Genomic DNA, 20,006 nt, shown 5'->3' on the forward strand with positions numbered 1-20,006 from the left:
GTGGTGTCTCTGTTAGCCCTTATAGGAAATAATCATCTTTTCTCCACGAAATTAAACTATTGATCTTTTGTCCAAGAACATTTATTTTAAGCGCATTTTCACAATAGCAGAGAGCATTTTATATACCTCATTTTTAACATATTCATGACATTGATACCTTCCAAAATTGCTTGTAATGGTATATCAGGATCTGATTTGAGCTTCCTTTCTTCAATTAATCAGAGTAGAAGCCAAAACTAACCAACAAAATATGCACTGCCATTGTAAGATAAATCTCACTAGCAAACATTATGCGTGGATGTGTGGATTATTGCTACCAAGCCCAGCACAATGATATGCCAAAAATACCCATCTGTACCATTTAAAAAACTGTAAACTATGCAACCAGCTTAACCTGCTTCACTAGTCAGTAAACTTCTCAATGGAATAGGAAAGTTCTAGAAGCTGCTTTGGATCAACTCTTGATGGTGTTTTTGTCAGAGAACATTGTGTTGTAGTTGTCTTTGGAAATGCAATAACATCTCTGATAGAGATTTCACCAGCCAAAAGCATAACCAACCGATCAAGCCCATAGGCAATACCTCCGTGAGGTGGAGCACCAAAATCAAGAGCTTCAAGTAAATAGCCAAACTTTAACACACTGAGCTATTAACACCAACACATGAATCAATACACAATACAAAGGGTCTGACTGCTTTGACTCAACGCATATATGACCAGCATATAATTATCAAAAGTAACTCAACGCACAACATATAGTTTCAGAGAATGCCCAGGTTCGACAACAGACACAAAGAATAAGCATGAGGCAATGCAGCACATGCTCAAATAGAGTTGGTGTGGAGCATTATATGCCGGGAGGATGTAACTAGGGAAACACAGTTGAAACAATATCAAAAGTTTGAAGCAGAGACAATGTTATAATTTTAAAGACAATGAAATTATGAAACAATATAATGGATATCATCGTTCTATGAGGCTTGTATATGAAGACCATGGAGCACCACGCACAAGGACTATGCATCGATGCGCTATTCGGTACTGGCAGAGAAGGCGAAGAGAGGTCCATCGATGATGTGCATTGCCCCGTGCGAGGTGGTGGGAGGGTCCAAAGAGCAGGTTCTGCTGACAACTTGTGCACTGGAGATGGTTCACACCACTTCCCTCATACACGATGACTTGCCATGCATGGACTATCGATGGTTCAATACCATACACAGTTCGATGGACTATCGATGGTTCAATGGTTCGATGGACTATCGATGGTTCAATCGCACGGCTTCCACAGTTCAATACCATACACAGGACTCAAGAGTTCAATGCAGCATTCAATGCATTACAAGAGTGAATTAGCACATACCAATTGCATCCTCCGGTGTAGCCTACAAACCACCAAAGCAACTTATGAGAAACGCTTCAAAACGCTTCATTTCCTTCACAAATTATTCCTCTTCCCAATTTCACCAGCTATGTTCTTTAGGGTTGATAAGTCCTGAGATGCCTGCAATGAAATCCTTGTAATAAGTTCACTTGTTGTCATGTCCAGAGGAGAATCATACTCATCATGTCCAAAAAGCTCGTTGCTTGATATGCCCGATGACCTAGAAAACTTCTGCAAGCAGACATGAGTTTCTGTATCGACTGTATTCTTGTTCTCGCCAAAGAATTGCGAAGATGATATTGACTTGGTATTTGCAAATTTCTGCCTTGCCTCATTACTTTCAAGCAACCAGTAGCTCTGCTGAAGTCCCTACCAAAAAGGTGAAGACAACCCGCAACAAGAGCGATGAAAGTTTAATGGCGCACACACTATAAATTGGTTATCACAGAGAAATGGCTGAGTGAAACAACTGAGCATATTCAGAATGGCAGGACAGAAATGGCACAAATAACGCTGAGTGAAGGAGTGTTTCTCTGCGCAGCAATGAAATTGGGGAATATATGGACCAGAAGGTCAGAACTAATTGGCAGTGTGGCAGAGAAGGCACAGATACGTTATGCAAAGGATTATCAGACCTCAATCAACTCACATGAAGGTTGTCCAACTCGACGTTGAGCTTTAATAGCAGGCAGCTTTAATCATAGTTTTCGATGCATTCAACGCACAAACGAAGAGCACCATTTAACACCAATATAACTCCAAGTCAGCACACAAATGAATCATTGAGCCATACACAAAACCAATTTCTTTTCTACAATAGAGCCTTAATCTTCAGCACATACAACACACATATTAAGAGCAACAACCATCACAAAAAGTAATGACCCTTCCAACCAACGCTCAAGTCTGACAAACACAGAGAAAGACCACAAAAATTTGTGGCTCAAATATGAGCATGGCAGGATATCGTCTGCTATGATACCATGTTAAGCACACACATGGCAGAAAGAGTATGAAAGATAAAAAACGAGAGTACATTTTTATTAACAAATGATATACATTTATAGTACATTATGTGACCCTTGGGTTCCACATCCCAAGGTCTCTTGGACTTCCTTAGTCTATTCTGCTTCGACACTAACCCATAGAGGATTAGGTGTCCAACATTAAATGTAGATGAAGTGTAAATGCAGAATGCAAATGCAAATGGCATGTGATGTAAATGAAGTAAATTTGAATTTGTCATCGAGGGAAAAGGTGTTGGAATATATTTTTGGGAAACATTAAAATTATTCTTCCAACTCATAAGGGTGGGGATTATGTAAGAGGGTGGAATTAAGGATTTGAGAGATACTTTTTGGGTCTCTTTGGAGAGTGTGCTTAAAAAGGGATTTTGGGAGGAATTAAGAATCTTAAGGAGGCTACACAGCTTCCCTGACACCATGGAAAGGAGGGCTCCCTACGATGCAAATTCTTTTTGTTAATGGAGGAATTCAAATTCCAGTCTTTAGCTACTTGCAGCTATCTATTTTATGCTTCATATATTGTTCCCTTTTATCTTTGTGTAACCCAATCTTATGATAATTTTTCAGTTATGATGCAGTCCAATTCATGGCCCTCCTTCAAATGATATGCATTTTGCACACTATGACAATTCCTGACATCAATTTTTGGTAATGAAGATGAGAAACACATAGTCTTTTCGTATTCTACTCTTCAACCGTGCATTTTCTCTGATCATCCAACTCGCATAGCACACAACTAGAGTCTTTTTCCCATTATAAAGTTGATTATAATATTACTTTTGGCATCACAGTCATTTCCTGCTAGTTGTAGAGCATTAGAATGGATCCCTAGTCTGTGCTTAACGCCTAGATTATATGTTCATTATAAAAGTCATAAATGTTATGTGTTTTCCATGATTGTGTGTTGAATTCCCTAATTGAAGACGATGTGAATATGAAGCCTGAGCATATATTTTGCGTGTTGTTGGAGGCATAAATATTTTGAACATTGTGTTGAAGAACGTGTGTGAGTTGTGCGTTAAGACCGTGGGCTCTCTTTGACGGCCTAGCCCATGCTTCTTTATATGTGCATTTACAGGAACGTTAAAACTCTGGTTGTCATTGTTTATAGAGTTTTGGGTTAGATTTGTGGTGTATTCATTCATTTATTTCACAAAGTTTGTTATATATATCTCATTCTCTTTCCATTGACAACCTCGAAATCGTTGTCTCCAACTGAATCACAAATAATGAACACTATGCATGCTCAAATATGAAGAATTGGATGTTGGATTTCTTAGCGTGTAGCAGAAGAAGCATTTAGAAATCACCATCACAATTAATGTGAAGTCCACATGGAAGATATCAAGAAATGGAAGGAATCGATCCATGAACTTGCAAGGATTACTGGTTTACTTTTCAAACCAAATATAAAACCTAATCTTTCTCTCTCACCAAGATTCCAACGATTTGGAGCTTTGGACACCTAATCCTTCATAACAGTAGACGCCAAAGAAACTCATAGCCAAATAGTGCATTGATTAAAACTAGTAGTACATTGTGAATGGATTGTTGAATGTGTATGTACCTGAGAATGAGTTGAAGCAACATTGAACACTCTTCAAACCCTGCATCGATTATGGTTTATGCACTATGACTACATTGAACAAGAATTAGGGTCATTCTTTTGAACCACTAAACCATCTAGGATTATTTGAGTTGGAGTTCAAGTTCAACAAATTAGTCGATGGTGTTTCCATTCCACCTGTTATCACTTAGAACTAAAAACTGATACATGTAATTTTCTATCCTAGCCCGATGACAAAGGTCTGTGCTAGTTTAATTTCGTTTTAATTTTCTTCCCGTAGGATTTGGAGTTTTTAAAAGAGTTTTTAACTCAAGTTGTTCTCAACTCCCATTGGTTCCCCTCTACCCATCATTGTTCTATAGCCACCTCTTGTTTTATGTGAGTCACCGTGCCTTTTCGTGATTTCGCAGCGCTATTCCAATTCGCCAATTTCGCAGCGCAATCATAACTAGGCAGTTTCGCAGCACTTCATGATTAGGCAGTTTCGCAGCGCATCATTAAAATTCAAAACTAACAGCGCTGTGAAATCATGGATTCGTACATTCCGCAACGAATCTTTCCCGAAATGTCAAGTCCGTTAGGTGAGTCGTCAGCCATGTCTTCTCATGTCAGCTCATATACCTTTCTTATCACATTTTAACGCTCATTGCCACTATCACCACCACTAGATCTGTTGATATGCACCAATTATTACTCCCAAGAAATTTTACCGTGCATAAACCATAATGATGGCCGTAAGTCCTGCATGAATGACAAATCTGCAAGATTATATCTTGAAAGGTTTTAAACGAAAGAGTTTAAAATTCAAGCGAGGCTGATAATTCAAGCGAGGCTGATAATTCAAGCGAGGCTGATAATTCAAGCGAGGCTGATAATCAAGCGAGGCTGATAATCAAGCGAGGCCGAATTAAAAAAGAAGCTGAATCACAATTCCAACCGGAGCTGGTAGTCTTTGTGTGTGAAGATTTGGAAGGATCCATGGAGAAAAAAGAGCACAGATCCGGCAAATGTCTAAGGACTGAACCCGAAGGCCTGGATATAACGCTGAGAAATGAAGAGGTGAAGAAAGCGTTTAAAAAGGCCGGGTGCTGGAACTTTTGCAAAAAGTTACAAGGAGGACATGCACAGGTAACTAAGGAATTTTCACTTAACTTCACTGGTTTGAATTCAAAGGTAGCCATGTTAGAAGTGCAGGTTTCTCCAGAAGTGATATCTGCTATGACAGAGATCCCAAGAGGACAAGAGGAATGGTTCAAAAATTTCAAATTTGACATGAATCCTTGCAAGGAGTTTTTGAAGGATGATTATGTAAATGAAGATTTAAGTAAGGCAGTGCCCAGGAATTATGTCAAAGAACATTATGCTCTCTTACTCACCTGCATACAGAAATATTTGACTTGTGAAGGAAGGTATAACAAGGTTTATTCTTACCATTTCAAGCTACTTTTGCATTTCACCGGGAAAGTCTCCATAGACTTACCTTTTTATCTGTTTCGTAGTTTGAGTAAGATGTGTGATAAGGTACAACTGAGGAAAGAGGACTGTGAAACCTCTTTGTTTCATCATGGTTTGATTAAACTACTGGTTTTAGATGGGCTCCAAAAGATAGACAGGGATTGGAATTCATTCATTTTTATGGCTGGCTTCAAAATCCAGACTGGCCTCACTCCTCAACCTGTTAGAGAGGCTACAACAGCTGAGCTCCAAACAGAAGTAAGAGCTAAAAGAGTTCCAAAGTCACAAGTAAGAAAACAAGTGAAGCCACTCATCATCCAAGATCAACCTCAGCAATCAACTAAGGAAAAAGTTCATGGTAAAAAGACTGTACCTGAAACAAGCACATCTGGAGTAGTCTCGAGGGTAAGAGCAAGAAGCCAGATAAATAAGGAGAAAGGTAAAGCTATAGCAGTCGAAGAAAGTCCAGTGTCCAAGGCAAGTTTAAATGATTTATTACAGGCTATTGAATTCGAGCAGTCTCTACCAGTTCAAATCGAATTGATGCAGTCAGAACAAGAAAGCACCAAGAAATCCAAGGCCTCAAAAAAGCTTAAATTTGATGTGCCAGCTGAAGAATTCGTTTTTAAACCTAGAAGACCTATGACAAGGAGATTCTAGCAAGTACAGGAAGCACTGCCAAGAACAGAGGAAACAGGGGAAGAGACACAGAAAAACGCAAGCAAAACAGTCATCACATCTCAAGGAGATAATATAGTAGCCATAAAGAGCCAATTAGAATCAGCTAAATATGAGATTGCCAAATTGAAGAAAGCCGCTAGAAAACATGCAGTTATACACGCAAAGTATTATAAAGCTCTATGGAAAGGGAATGAAACCCTAGAAGCCCAGTTGAATTCAGTGGTTGATGGCCATTCACAGTTTCACACATGGACAGTACCAGCAATCAAAGAAGCCAAGTACATCAGAAGGATTAATATGCAACTGAGAGCTGGGAATAAGGCTATGAAGAAACAAATTGAAGATTTGAAGGCACAGCTAAGCCAGCTACCAGCTAAATGAGTTTTCATTTCAAGTAAGGTTTTGTTTCCAAAATTTTGACAAATTTTCTTAAACTTATCTTTCTGAGCAAATATAAATCCCTGTTCGACATGTGGAAAGTTTAAGGGAATTTTTGGCAATCAAATACTCGGCTAATAAAGGTCTCGGGTCAAAAGCAAGCTGTTTTAAAAAAAAAAAAAAAAAAAAAAACTCAGCAGTTTCGTAGCGCGCTACGAAACTGCTGAAGGTGATGATTTTTACGCAATTCAAGCAGTTTGAATTATAAGCGGGAATTTTGGAAGGAAAACGTCTAAAGGGCATGCAAGACATCATCTGAAGCTGTCAACAGTCAATTATGTCAAGACAGGTGGACGCTTAAAAAAGGTTTAATATTCAAATCCAATTTTTGTCGTAAAGTGAACACCTTTACCACAGTTCAGGATATATCAAACGGTTTGCCTGCAAGAAACTTTTGCCTGCACACATGTTCATGGGAAAAGCTTACAACGCATCAAGGACGTGGCAGTCTTCTACATTTTGGGGTAATTAAAGGCTAAAGGTCATGCTTCTGTGCATTCGAATATTTTGGGGAAAACTGAAGCCGAGAAGCAAGGGTAATCTCCTAATATTTCTGAGCAGTTAAAAAGATTCAGCATCCAAGGTCAACATGGAGCATTAAACACCCATCTCAGCTAAACTGAAAGAGGGCCAGATGTCAAAGAACGAGGAGAAGCCATCATACATACAATATGGAGTTAGAGTCATAGTTGATTTAAATCTCTAAAAAAACTCCAGTCAGCACTTTGTTGTATTTATTAGTTAGTTAAATGGTTGATAGGTGTCATTAGAAATAGTTTTCGAATTCCCCTCATGCTGGAGGAGGAATCTCGATCAGTTAGAATAAGAGTTCTATATATAGCTGAAACAGCAATGTAATGAGGGTTGGAAAACTTTATAACAGAGCATAGTATTTGGCTTATGTAAAGACTCACTTTCAGTAATATAATTTTGATTTTACTTCTCAGGATTCATGAAGGATTTCTTATATTCAGAATGTGTGATGTTTTCCTTTTCTTAGTTTTGTTTACAGTGGTATGGATGTATAATCACTCAGAATTCATTGAATGTGGTCTGATTTCCTGTATGCATCTGTAAACTGTGTGGTTCCATATGAGTGTATGTTCTGAATATTCAAATGCTGAATGCCCTGACTTCCATGTAAGGTCGAGATCTTTGTTATATTGAGGTGTTGTTGACTCCATAGGCCCAATGGATACTTTTTTAATGTATTTCCAGCATTCATGTTTGTCGCAGTTGTTCTACAAGAGTTAGCCATCTTATTTTTTAATCAAAATCATTATTATACCCAGAGAGAGCCCTCTCAGGTTGAGGAGGCTAAGCCTCAGCCTAAAGTAGGTTTGAAATAGTTACTTAGAGTCAACCTGACCAGTAGCCTATCAGGGTCTGATTTTGAGATAACACCACCAATTGCATCCTAGCATTGACATTGTAGTATGAAGGAAGCGAAAAATTACTAAAGTTGCTCTCACACCTTGAACTCTTCAAATGAACTTGTTTGATGACATAGAATAGAGAAGTGTGTGTTTTTTCAAGTCCATCTTTTGTGGAGGAATTTATTTGTCAGCCGACATATAGGAGAATCATTTTTCAAGGACAATATTTATTGCTTGTAAAGGACTATTGATTGAGTAGATTTCCTTCTTATTATTAGGAACATTTTATTTTTGAATAAAATTGCATTGCGAGCTATCTACCCTTATAAGTACATTCATAGTCATTTGTTGACCTGAGCTGATTGAATAATGACGAAAATTCATGGCCTATTAAAGTTACTGAAAACTCTAATCATGTCCAATGCTGGCAACATACTCAAAATTAATAAAGTCTCTCTTGCTGACATTCAGAACTGTTTACAATATGCACAAGAAAAGATTGATTTCTTGTAGCTTAAATCACAGCTACAACAAGATGAATTACAAGAGAAAATAAATCACTCTGAATTGTTTTCTTTTTGGAACAATCCAATGTTTGAGTTTGAGATAGATTCCCTTCAGGTGCCAAAAACTAATCAAGTGATTGAAAGAGCGGATTTGCATGCAAGTGTAGAAATTCAACCTAGACTTCCTAAGCCCATCATCAAAACTTGGGAAGGGATTGCTGAAAACAAGCATAAAACTAGTCTTGGATGTGATAAGGAGTCATCCTTTCATACTCCAGACTACTCAAAACCCATCAAATTTTAGAGTGATGGATTAATTCAAGATGGTTCATATTCACCTGTTCCTGCTCCTCCTCCACAACAATAGATTGTGAAATGCCAACATTGTGACAAAGTTGGTCATGTGAAAAATCATTGTTTTGATCTTCACCCGTGCAAGCATTGTGTTCAGTGTACTCATTCTTCACACAAATGCTTCAAAAACAAACCTCCTACAAGGACAAAGATTCACCTTGGATGGATTGCTTCTTGGTAATGGGCTTCAACAACCAAGAAGATATTTCAGTCAAATGTCAGAATTTATTCTAGAGTATTGAAAATTCTTGCAGTTGAGTTCTCTTCATCTTCTCACCTTGTATTTGACAGGGGGAAGTGATGGTCATATACAAGTTTCAAAGATGCATCAAGCGAGCCTGAGCCATAACTTGAACTTGCTGCCTAAGCATACAACCAAAGATAACCATACCCAAATTTAGAGTTGTAGATAGAGACACAGAAGCCCCTAAGCATGCCTTTGGTTGATGGCCTTCCCTAACCACCATAGGTTGCAGGTCTCCCTCTCCAAAGCATTAAGGAGAAATTCCTCTAGCACAAGACTTCATCCTCTCGCCAGATTTGGAATAGTATAGGAATCACACTAAGCGTTCCTTTGGTTGGTGGTCTTCCTTAAACCATCACAGTTTATAGACCTCCCTTTTTCCAGGTTGAAGGTTTCCCTCTTCAAACCATTAAGGAACACTTCCTCTAGCATAAGACTTCAACTTCTTGCTAGATTTGGAAGAGTTCTAGGAACTGCACTAAGCATTTCAGTGTCAATGGTCATCCTTAAAACACCACCAATTGAGACTTCGAGTTCTCCCACCTTATGCCATATTTTCAGAGAGCACATTCAGCTTATTGTTTTCATGCATTGTTTTATTTTTGTATTATAGCTCTCTTCTTAGACTTGTATATACCCCTTCAAATTAAGGGGGGGAATGTTGGACACCTAATCCGCTAAGGGTTATGGTGTGAAAGTTGAAGAGTCAAAGGGAGTCTAAGAAACCTTGGAAGACAAGTCCAAGAGTCACACCAATCTATTATAAATGTACATATTTTGAATAATAAATAAAATTCATGATTTTAACACGTAGGTATTTCTAATTGTCTTTGAAGGAACAACCTCTCTTGCTCTCAATATGTCGGGATCCCTCTTCCACCTTGGTGATGTGAATATTGATAAATTCCAATGAACATATTCAAATAAAATAAAATAAAAGATGTAAGAGATAAAGGTTTCCTACGCTTAGAGGTGAATCAAGTAATTTCGTCGGGGTACTGACTATCCTCATTGACAGTGAAGCAATGCTTGTGTTCTTGTTGTGACTTTGTCGAGGTATTGAACAAGCTCGCTTGTAGCAAAGCAACACCAGATATGAAAACAAAGACTCTATTTATCTTAAACTTGTAATTACATATTACCCTTCTCTTAGATCAAAACAAATGCAATATGGCAAGCTTTGTGAATGTGTTCAATAGAGAAAGGGAATAAAGGAGATTATATATATATAACCAGGTCAAATTGGGAAGCCATGGAAATCAACACAATGAATCAATACTTCCTGAAGGACTAATATTTTGTGCTCAAAGGTTGACCTAAGCAAAGAAGTTGGAGTTCATCCGGTGTTTCGCCAAGTGTTGGCGCTGTGACAAACACTCTCAAAAAATTTTCCTCCATTAGAATTTTGGAGCCTACGTGTGATCCCATGGTTTGTCACCCCAAGTTGTTCATGTTCAATTCATGATTGGTTGACATTTTTCTTAGTTTTAAATAATATTTCTAACACATTATTAGCCTTTGATGCATTCATGAGTGCACTTGTTTCAACAAGCTTGAAAGTCAATGCCTACCCTTGCAAATAGACATTGGGAAATTCTCCATAACATTGTTTGCACAATCCCTAGAAGCAATGGTTGGGTAGTCTTTAGAGATAGTGCATTGTGCGCTCCTTCAGGACCATGCACTATGCAATCCATGTTGATAGACAATGCGCAGCTTCAGTCGACATATTCTTCATTCTTAGTTGCAATTGTACCATTACTCGGATGAGTTTTCTCAATTGTGGTTTATGTGCTCTTTTTCTTTCACAAGTGTCGCTTTCACTTTTGCAACTAACATTTATTCTTGCTTTCACTTTAACAAGTGTCACTTTTGTGTTCTCTTCGCTATAACATGTGTCACTTTCACTTTGTTTAGCTTTTACAAGTGTTGTTTTCATTATTTCTCACTATCGCAATTATGTTTGTATTTTTACGTGTGTTACATTTTAGTGCACCACTAGAGACCCCTCTAGCACATTCTTCTGGATTATTTGATCATATATATCATAAGAATATGTGTTAGACGTTCTTCCGCATCTTAGCGCACTTTTTGGTTACAGTCGGCACTCTTGTAGTAACTTGTATTCTAAGTGTCACAATGAGATGTTTCAATTCTAACACTTAGAAATACATGTCACTTTGTTGTCGTTTCAAGGTATGCATGTGGTTTCAAGTTTTTGTATCCTCTTGGTGTGTGTTTTTTTTTATCTGAGTGTGAGATCACCGTTTTAGGACTTGTTTGCAAGTTTCATCCTCTCTTGCCTAACTGGTCCAACACTTAGCCATTTTGGAGCTTTCACTCTCTTCGCAACCTACTCAATCTTTGACCAATATTCCTACCCTTTGGAATTGCACATTGCACAGTCCTAAGCCAAAGTGAAACATCCCCTACATTTTGAAACTGTGCACTGTGCAGTCCTAGAGGGTAGTCTCTCTCAATCAACATATTGAGCAACCTTGAAGCCCAAGCCATCAATTTAGTTTCCTAACCTTGACAACTGTGCAATTCTTGTTCTCTCTTGCCCTAAATTGTGCATTACAAAGTTGCAATGGGCTGTGAGGCCTCTCTATGCCACTGAATTGTAGGTTTTAACCTTGTACAGAAATTACTCGCAGATGAATTCTAAAAATAAAAATAAACAATGACGAGAATATAAAACAAATAACATATATTTTCTCCAGGATCCCAAAACTGGGACTACCAGATTGATTTTCATTATATTCCTTTCAATGTTACAATACATATATATACATGTCAAAGCATTCATAAAACCCAATCCATTAACCCTGGATTAGAACATAATTATAGTTCCCTTGACAAGATCTACAAAATACCATGGGCAGAGAACATCATGCCCAAAACCATGTTCAAAACCCATGCAAAAAACCATGGGTAGGTCCGCACACCTAATACAGGGTCCAAAGATTAAGTTCCAAGGTGCTACCCTAGACATCATACAGGTGGGATGCGCCCCCTTCTAAGACCCCGCTGCTATGCCAGACGCAACGAACATGGGGGTTTGTAGCCCCCCCACAGGTGTGATTAGTTTTGGAAAGAATATAACACACGCCCAAGATAGCTTTCCCAATTTTGTAGTTTCTTAAGCCCTCCCTACAGTCATTGCACAATTCCAATGATAAATCTTGCCTTCTTGTCTCTCTAAGTTGCCCAACTGCAAAGTTCTCTTCATCAAGTGAGCCTATTAGAAGGCATTACATAGTTCTAGTGAGAAAGGGATCATCTCTATGTCACTAAAGTTCTCAACTGCACAATCCACTGAGCCTATCCCTCAATCACTATGTATTGCATAATTACTGTGACTAATCATGCTCCTCATGTTGACTGAGATCCCTCACTGCGCAATGATTTTTCCTAACTTGGACCATACTATGCATTGTGTAGTTCCAGTGTATAGTGGAGCCTTCCTTCAGTCCTTGTGATGCCAAAATACGCAATCCATGTCTCTTCCTTCTTGGGCACTCCTCACAACAATTCATCAATCAGCAAGCTCAAGACCTTTCCTCGTGGACCCCCTCATTGGACAAGAATATTTGTCCTGCCATATGGAATTTCATATTGCGCAGTTCCAGTCAGTAGTGAGGCATAAATCAGCCCCTACAACCCTCAACTGTGCAATTCCCAACCTCCATCTCTCAAAATCCTTTCATGTTGTCTCATCTCAATCAACATCTTCCATGCGTAAGAAGAGGTAGAGTAGGTGATTTTTGGACTAATGTTTGATTTTCATGAGTGTTCAAGATCTGCAAGTATCATCATCACAACATGACAGGGTGATGCTTAAGATAGATCATCGAGGAGGGGCCACCAAGTAGAGGCTACAAGAGAATACTTGTAAAGAAGTAACAGAGGAAGAACCATCATGAAGAACACAAAGGAACCTTGGATCGAGACAAAGAAGCTGACTTGGAAGGTTTCAAAATTCACCTATACCCTTTGGAGGGTGAAAATGAAGAACAAGCAAATATATATAATGAATAAGTCAAAGTCAAAGTAGTAGAGAGAGCAGCTTGGCATTGCCATATCATCATGAATTTCCATGTCACCATTAGAAAGGCATGGCTTGCACAAGTGTCATAACAATGTCATTTATGTCAATGTATCACCAAATCATTTATGGATGTAATGATGTAATCTCAAATATGAGAAAATGTAAATATGTGGAAGTCCAAGAGTTGCATGTGGACAAAAGATTCACTAAGAAATGTCCAAGAGTCTTGTAGAAATTCAAGGGGCACTTGGAAGTCCAAGGTTCATGAGGGAAGCTCAAGAGTCATGGGGATATGAAAGGTCATTCCTCTTGTTATAAATACACCATCATAACTCAAGAAAATGGATTTTGGAGGCTTGGACTTTTGAGGGCTAGCCTTGGTTCCTCTAGTTTGATATAGGGGAGAAGATCTTTCTTTGGAGGAGTAAGTAGTGACTTAATGTTCCACTATTGGGGCTAGTGTGGCAACATCGTAATTGCATATCTTGGCACTTTCACTTAATATATGAAGCTCTTTGAGCCTATGCACTTTCTTGCATATGCCATGAATGATTGTGATACTATTATTTCATTGTTTACGGTGTATGTTTATGTTAACACATACTATTGAAAATGAACTATTTCGTTGGCTTTGGTATGTATCTTGTTAAATGTGCATTGAAACTTACTCTTATGATAATTTTTATATTGTGAACTACTTTGCAGGTTAACTAACGATACTATTATGCTATCATGTGTCTCTTTTAGGATAATACTATTAATTTTCTTCTAGAGGAACACTCTCTCTATCCTAGCCGTGAAAGCACCTTATATACATTTCAATTGTATACCTCATAATGTCAACTTAACTTTAATTCAAAGATTGTTTGTATAATCTCTTATGTTGATAATTGAAGCCAAGGCAAACATTTGAGTTATAGTGGCTAGGCCAATACTCTAGATGGGGCTCCTACTCCAAATGGTGCGAGGTTTAGTTGGGACTTCATATAGGGGAGACCCGCTACTATTGGTGGAATCCAGCATCATCAGTAGATTTGACGCTAGAAAGAGGGCCAGACAACAAGCTGAGCCCCTTGAGTCTGCTTTGAATCTTTCATCTTGAATGTCTCATTCCTAAATCATAATCTCAAGGTGTTTTTCTAAAAGATTAGATCTTAAAATCCCCGCGAGAATAAACAATAACTTGCCTCAATTTAAGTTTGATGGCGAGGGTGAAGTAACTGCCCTTGGACACTTCTTTCAATTAATTCATTTTTTTCTCTCTGATGGAATTCATTGTAAATGTGTTCAGAGATGTTTGTTCATCCTTGCCCTTGAATGTCTTATCAAAAAATGGTGTCATACATTACCAGTCACTTCCATCCATTCCTTGAAACAACTTGTTAAGGTGCTTCGTGAAGACTTTGATAGGCATGTTTATAAATATGTATATGACATGATCAATCAACTTAGAATGAAATCAGATGAAATATTAGAGGTTTTCATGATCGATTTCTTCATATTTGAGATGTGGATTGGGATTTCATGGCTAAAAACTTTTAGTATTTGGTTCAAATCTCTTTGAAACAATTCAAATCAAAATCCCTGGATGATTTTTCTCTTCCAATTTATATCAATCATGACACATCTCTAATCTCAGAGGAGGAACCTACCACTCCTTTTATTCCCTCTCCTCCTCCTTTCGATGTTGGCATTGGGAAACATGAAAATCGAATTGTTTATTCATTTATCCTACCTATATTTTCTTATTATGGTCAAGGTAACATCCAGGGAAACTTTGAATGTTATATTAATCCCATGAAACCTAGTTTGAAGGTTGATCCCTTGATTTCCCTAAACCACTTTAATGTACATAACCAAAATATGAGATATAACATCATTAAAAATGTTATTTCTTCAAGGGGCACTTGTCATCTGTTATCATCTACATCTCATGGCCCTTTATACCTTGATTCACTTGATCAATCTGCTCCACCATCTAGTCCCTTAGATACTTCTGATTTTCAATATGTTGGTTCCAATTGTGATAAGATATAAAATGATCATATTTCATAGGTAGAGGAGCATAAAGGTGAATATACTTTTGATCTCTCTTCCTTGTTTCAAATCCTCCATGTCAAAATGATGTTCCTTCATTCTCGGCTATTTTAGAACTTATTCATCTCGAAAGTTAATCAAATGAGATCCAAAAACTTAACTAGGAGAAAGCCTCAGGAAAGTATCATTATGATGGTCATCATTCCATCTATATACATGGTGATGATTGCCTAGGTACATCGGTCAATCTTTCGATTTATCAAGAATATTTTCTTATGGGCACCTCTTCTTCAACCTGCCATTCCTTGTGTCCTGCTTGTAATTAATTAACCTCTAATCAAGACATGCATTACTTTTCAAATCTACAATATGATGAGCAAGATTTTGAATTGACACAAGGTTGTGAGACCACACCTGATGAAGACGAGAACAATCAAATAATTTAGCGTCCATCCCATTCCTTGCAATCTCCTATTTTGAATGAATACAACTCTTCAAATTAGGTTGCTCATGAGATTTATTCGATTTACACATATCTAGATTTCAATCAAAAGAGTCTTATGACTTGAGTAATTTGTTTGTTGAGGTTGTAAAATCTGATCAAACCAGTAATGTATATGGTTGTCATCTGGATAATAGTGACCTTTTTTATTTAACTGATAGTAATTGTCCACATGCAATTTTCAATCTAACTCTTATCGCACTTTTCAAAGTTTTAAAACTTCTCAAGGAATCGAGACACTTCAACTTTCATTTATGGTTATGTCAAGTTCTTACAATCCTGATGAGATCCCCAAACTATGTCAAATCTAGATTTCCTCACAAAACTCTTTCCTTCATATTATTTCACTAGATGCAAACTCATTCTTGATGGATTTTGGGTTTATTAGAGACATTTTTTCTAACCCTTCAAGATTGGGATTTCAATCAGATAAAGGATTTTTCTATAATTAATTCATCTTCATGTATGCCTCTTGCATTTAACTCGGGATTGGAATGTATATATTTCATGGATGCACACAACTATGAAGACTATCATCTTATTTATCATGATAAATACCATCATTGGCCAAAGAGTTCGTATCTGTTAAGTGAATTTATGAACGATCAACTCCTAATATTTATTGTGAATGTCGTGAAGCTAATTAATTTTGTCCTAGCCCCATAAATCCTTTTAAGTAGCATTCAGTGCTTGAATCATTTAGTGGATCAAAACCCCCAAGTTGATATGGATATTATATTTTATTTGACATATTCTTCTAATATTTTGTCTGCATGTTGTTTTAATCAGTTTCCCAGATTTACAAGGCCAACAATTGCTTTTAATTCCCCAATCATTCATATTACTAGTCTAATATGGAATTGGATATAAAGGGAACTGATTGAGAATCAAGGATCTTGTATGTCAATCCACAAACCTAATCATAACACTGGGTCTAACAACTATCATTTTTATAATAATTTTCCCACTAGTATATTAGATGATAGTTACTTCATATCGATTGATATTGTTCAATCCATTGTTCTTTGTGATTTACCATTTCACTATTAAGATACTTGTCAAACAGTCGAGGCACTTCAACCTTTGCTAATGGTTATGTTGGCTTCTCACTATCTTGACAAGGTTTCTGAATGAGATTAGACTATCTTTTCCTTGCAATATTCTTCCCATGATTCAGATGTATTGGTTGAAAGTTCATTATCCCAAGAGTTTCAGGTTTTTCAAAAGGATTGTTTTGGATTTCATGATTGAATCTATGATTGGCAGGAAACTGTTGAAAAGTGTGCAACAAGAAATGCTTGTTGAGAATGCAACAAGATGATGGAGCTTAGTGGAAAGGAGTCGCCTTCACTAAGTGGTCTCGCAGGCAAGTTTCGGCGCAAAGTATATTTTTAGACATATGGATCATGGTCTATGAGTTGCAGTTTGTTGTTTATGAATGATTGGTCATGTTGGGAAAAATAGATGGACTTCTATTTTTGGATCACAGCAAGAGTGATCAGAGTCTATATTTAGACTTCTAGTCAAAAATAGAAAAGTCAAATATTATTGTCTCATAATAATATTTAGACTATAAACTTTATCTTATCCTCTTGGAGCACTTCAGTTTGAGCTACAAATGTGGCACATGCATCTGTCAGGAGGAAATACGCTTTCTTTATGGGTCAGTTGAGCTATTGCATGCAGGACATCAGTTAGAACTCATGTGGTTGAGTTCTGTGGCGTTGGATGTGGAGTTGATGGAGTTGTGTTCAGTTTGACTTAGTTGAACTAGTTGTATTTAGTCTAACTGGCCAATATACTAAGTGATGGGTTGTGTGAATTAGTAATTAATTAACTCACTAATTATTAACTCATAATGCAACTGAAGAATACATCAGTTAACTCAGTGCATGTACAGTTCAGTGGAGACAGGTGTTAGAGGTTGAGATTGCTATCAGTTGTGCATGAGATTGTGCACATGCATGGGATTGAGTTATGCCAATGATCTCTACGTAGTGTGGGCCAATACCAAGTGAAATATAGCTTTTTCTCACGTGATTTACAGTGTGGGTGATTTTCACAAGGTAAATAGGAGTTTGGATCAGCCATTCTCATTCATTCTCTTGCAAGATTGTGCAGTGGAGGCAGGCAAAGCAGCGGGGGAGATTTGGAGATCAGATCTGAGCTGTATTGTGTGTAACAGGTGGAGATAGTGTTGGATACTTGTGAGGAGTATTATACTATGTAATGTTACATGTTCTCAATCATTAATATACAGATAGTGTGGGGTTTTCAGCTGTAAGTTTTCCCCGGGTTACATACTGTGTTAATGTGTGCATGCGATTGATGTTTCATTGTTTTTGATGCTGCTAAATTGATGATCAACATAGAGGAGGTTATGTATTATGCATGTATTCCGCAATAGTGTATAATTGGGATAATCTCTGTGAATAAGTGTTTCATTATTCAAAATTTCTACAGAAACGCCCTACATAGCAAGCTTTATCACTAATAATACACTTCAATATTTCTTGATGTTTGCTAATAAGGACAACACATATAAAGGTACATTGACGAGAAGCCTCCAAGGTTTATTTGGTTGTTGTTCTAATAAAAAAGGAAAAGTTGCAATTTGGTTAAAGATAGTTGTTACAGCTCATCTTTATGCTAATAGGAAAGACCTTCGATCTTTTGTGAAATCTATTCAAGTTCTTATCTTATCTTTTGCACATTGTTTTATATCAGTTTTAATTCCTCATATCTTTCTGTTTGTAGGTTGGGAGAAACTTTTATGGCTACATTGGAAATTTCACTATACTTAACCCTAACCTTCTAATTGGTTATATTAGGAGCAAGTTTGGTTGCATTGTAGTTTTCTTTTACATTGCGTTCATCTTCCATTTTTCCCCACATATAATTTTTATATTTTCTTTGCCTTTGCTTCCCATCTTGCATGTTTCTTTTCTTTTGAGTCCCACATTTGCTTATTATTTTTGCTTTTGTCCCTCTTTCCTTATCATGTCTTTTCTTTTAGTTTTGTTCAATAAGACCATGCATGAAAATTGCTCTCGTTTGGCTCAAAATATGATGTGGAAAAGTTTTGAAAAGGCATTTGTAATGGCAAGAAACTCTTAGATAATATGTCTTCCTCTTCTTTGTTTGAGGCTACACATATTTTAAGGTCAATGGTGTCTAAATGGAAAATACGATCAATTCAAATGAAAAGCCTTAAGGAGAACTATGATGCCCACATCCATTTTAACATATTCACTCCTTGACTCAATATGGTAGTTCAATGGTGTTTTCTTGCCGATTCAACCTATAGAGAAGGGAAAGGGGAAAATCAATAGCAAACATATCAATTTCAAATGTATATCTAATTGTCTATGAAGGAACAACCTCTCTTACTCTAAATAAGTCAGGATCCCTCTTCCACCTTGGCGATATGAATGTCTATAAAATGTCAATGTGTTGTGCAGGCAATCCTTTCTACAAATAGAAACGATCTCTCTATTCTTATGGGAGGATCTAGCAACAAAAGAAGACAAATATATGTAATATTTCCTAGTTTATACCATAAAACACAAAGGATGATAGATGACCTACCTCACTCTGATGCTAACATTTGTTAGTGTCGCCTTGATTATTTCATTTCCAAGCTCAATCTCCTCTTCACTTATGGATGAATACCTGCAAAGAAAATCACGTGGAGACAAAAAAATGCATACATAGCAAAATTCATTCCAATATAAACCATGGAACATATCAAGGAGTATTACACTAAATGAGCAATAATTGACACATTTATGGAAATAAAACACATAATGTATTATTAATACATGGTAAAGGGAGCATTACAACCACTTGAGCTTTAATGTTGGAAGCCTCCTTTAGGTGAGTTTCAAAGTCCTAGCCTTAACTTTCAAGCACTCCTTTCTCCTTAGCAAAATGGGCAGCAATTGGGCATAGTTCAACAATAAGAAGGAAACCAATCATTAGCCAACCATTAGTGGACGGTGGGAAATTCATTTATAGGGAAGGAGAAGGAGTTGAGGATCCATGAAAAGAGGGAGGAGTTCCACATATCAAGGGAGAGATCCATGGAAATAGGATCTAGGGCCAGGAATGGGAGGTCTCATTCCAATCTTCATCTACTTGAAACCACATCATTGTTCTCAAGCTTTCTAGTAAGAGAAGCTTCTCCTCCAATTTGGGAAAAACTACCTCAAGAGGACTAGCACGATTTTTCTTGATAAAAGTAGTGATGGCAACACGAGTCATGTGTAATTCCAAAGGTAATGACATGTGTACCAGCACGGATTTACCTGATAAAAGTAGCGTTGGGCTTGCAAAACAAGGTTTTTGACAAGCTCTTCAAAATGATTTCAAGGCAAGTTTTCTTCCTTT

The 20,006-nt window shown here is 37.3% G+C and overlaps 1 protein-coding gene across 1 annotated transcript in view; it reads right to left on the reverse strand.

The window, feature by feature from the left end:
* Positions 1–402: 402 nt before the first annotated feature.
* The window catches only part of LOC149210890 (uncharacterized), a 55,833-nt gene continuing 36,229 nt past the window's right edge, over positions 403–20,006 (reverse strand). Inside the window, exons 3-5 of the mRNA XM_089399129.1 lie at positions 1,465–1,750; positions 1,361–1,382; positions 403–640 (exon numbers count right to left, since the gene is read on the reverse strand). Of these exons, the coding sequence (XP_089255255.1) occupies positions 403–640; positions 1,361–1,382; positions 1,465–1,750 (546 nt within the window). The remainder of the gene's footprint in view (positions 641–1,360; positions 1,383–1,464; positions 1,751–20,006) is intronic.

This window comes from Pinus tabuliformis, chromosome 1_2 (genome assembly GCF_031772625.1).
Source record: "Pinus tabuliformis cultivar Carrire ecotype Pingquan chromosome 1_2, CPIR1, whole genome shotgun sequence".
Taxonomy (NCBI): Eukaryota; Viridiplantae; Streptophyta; class Pinopsida; order Pinales; family Pinaceae; genus Pinus; species Pinus tabuliformis.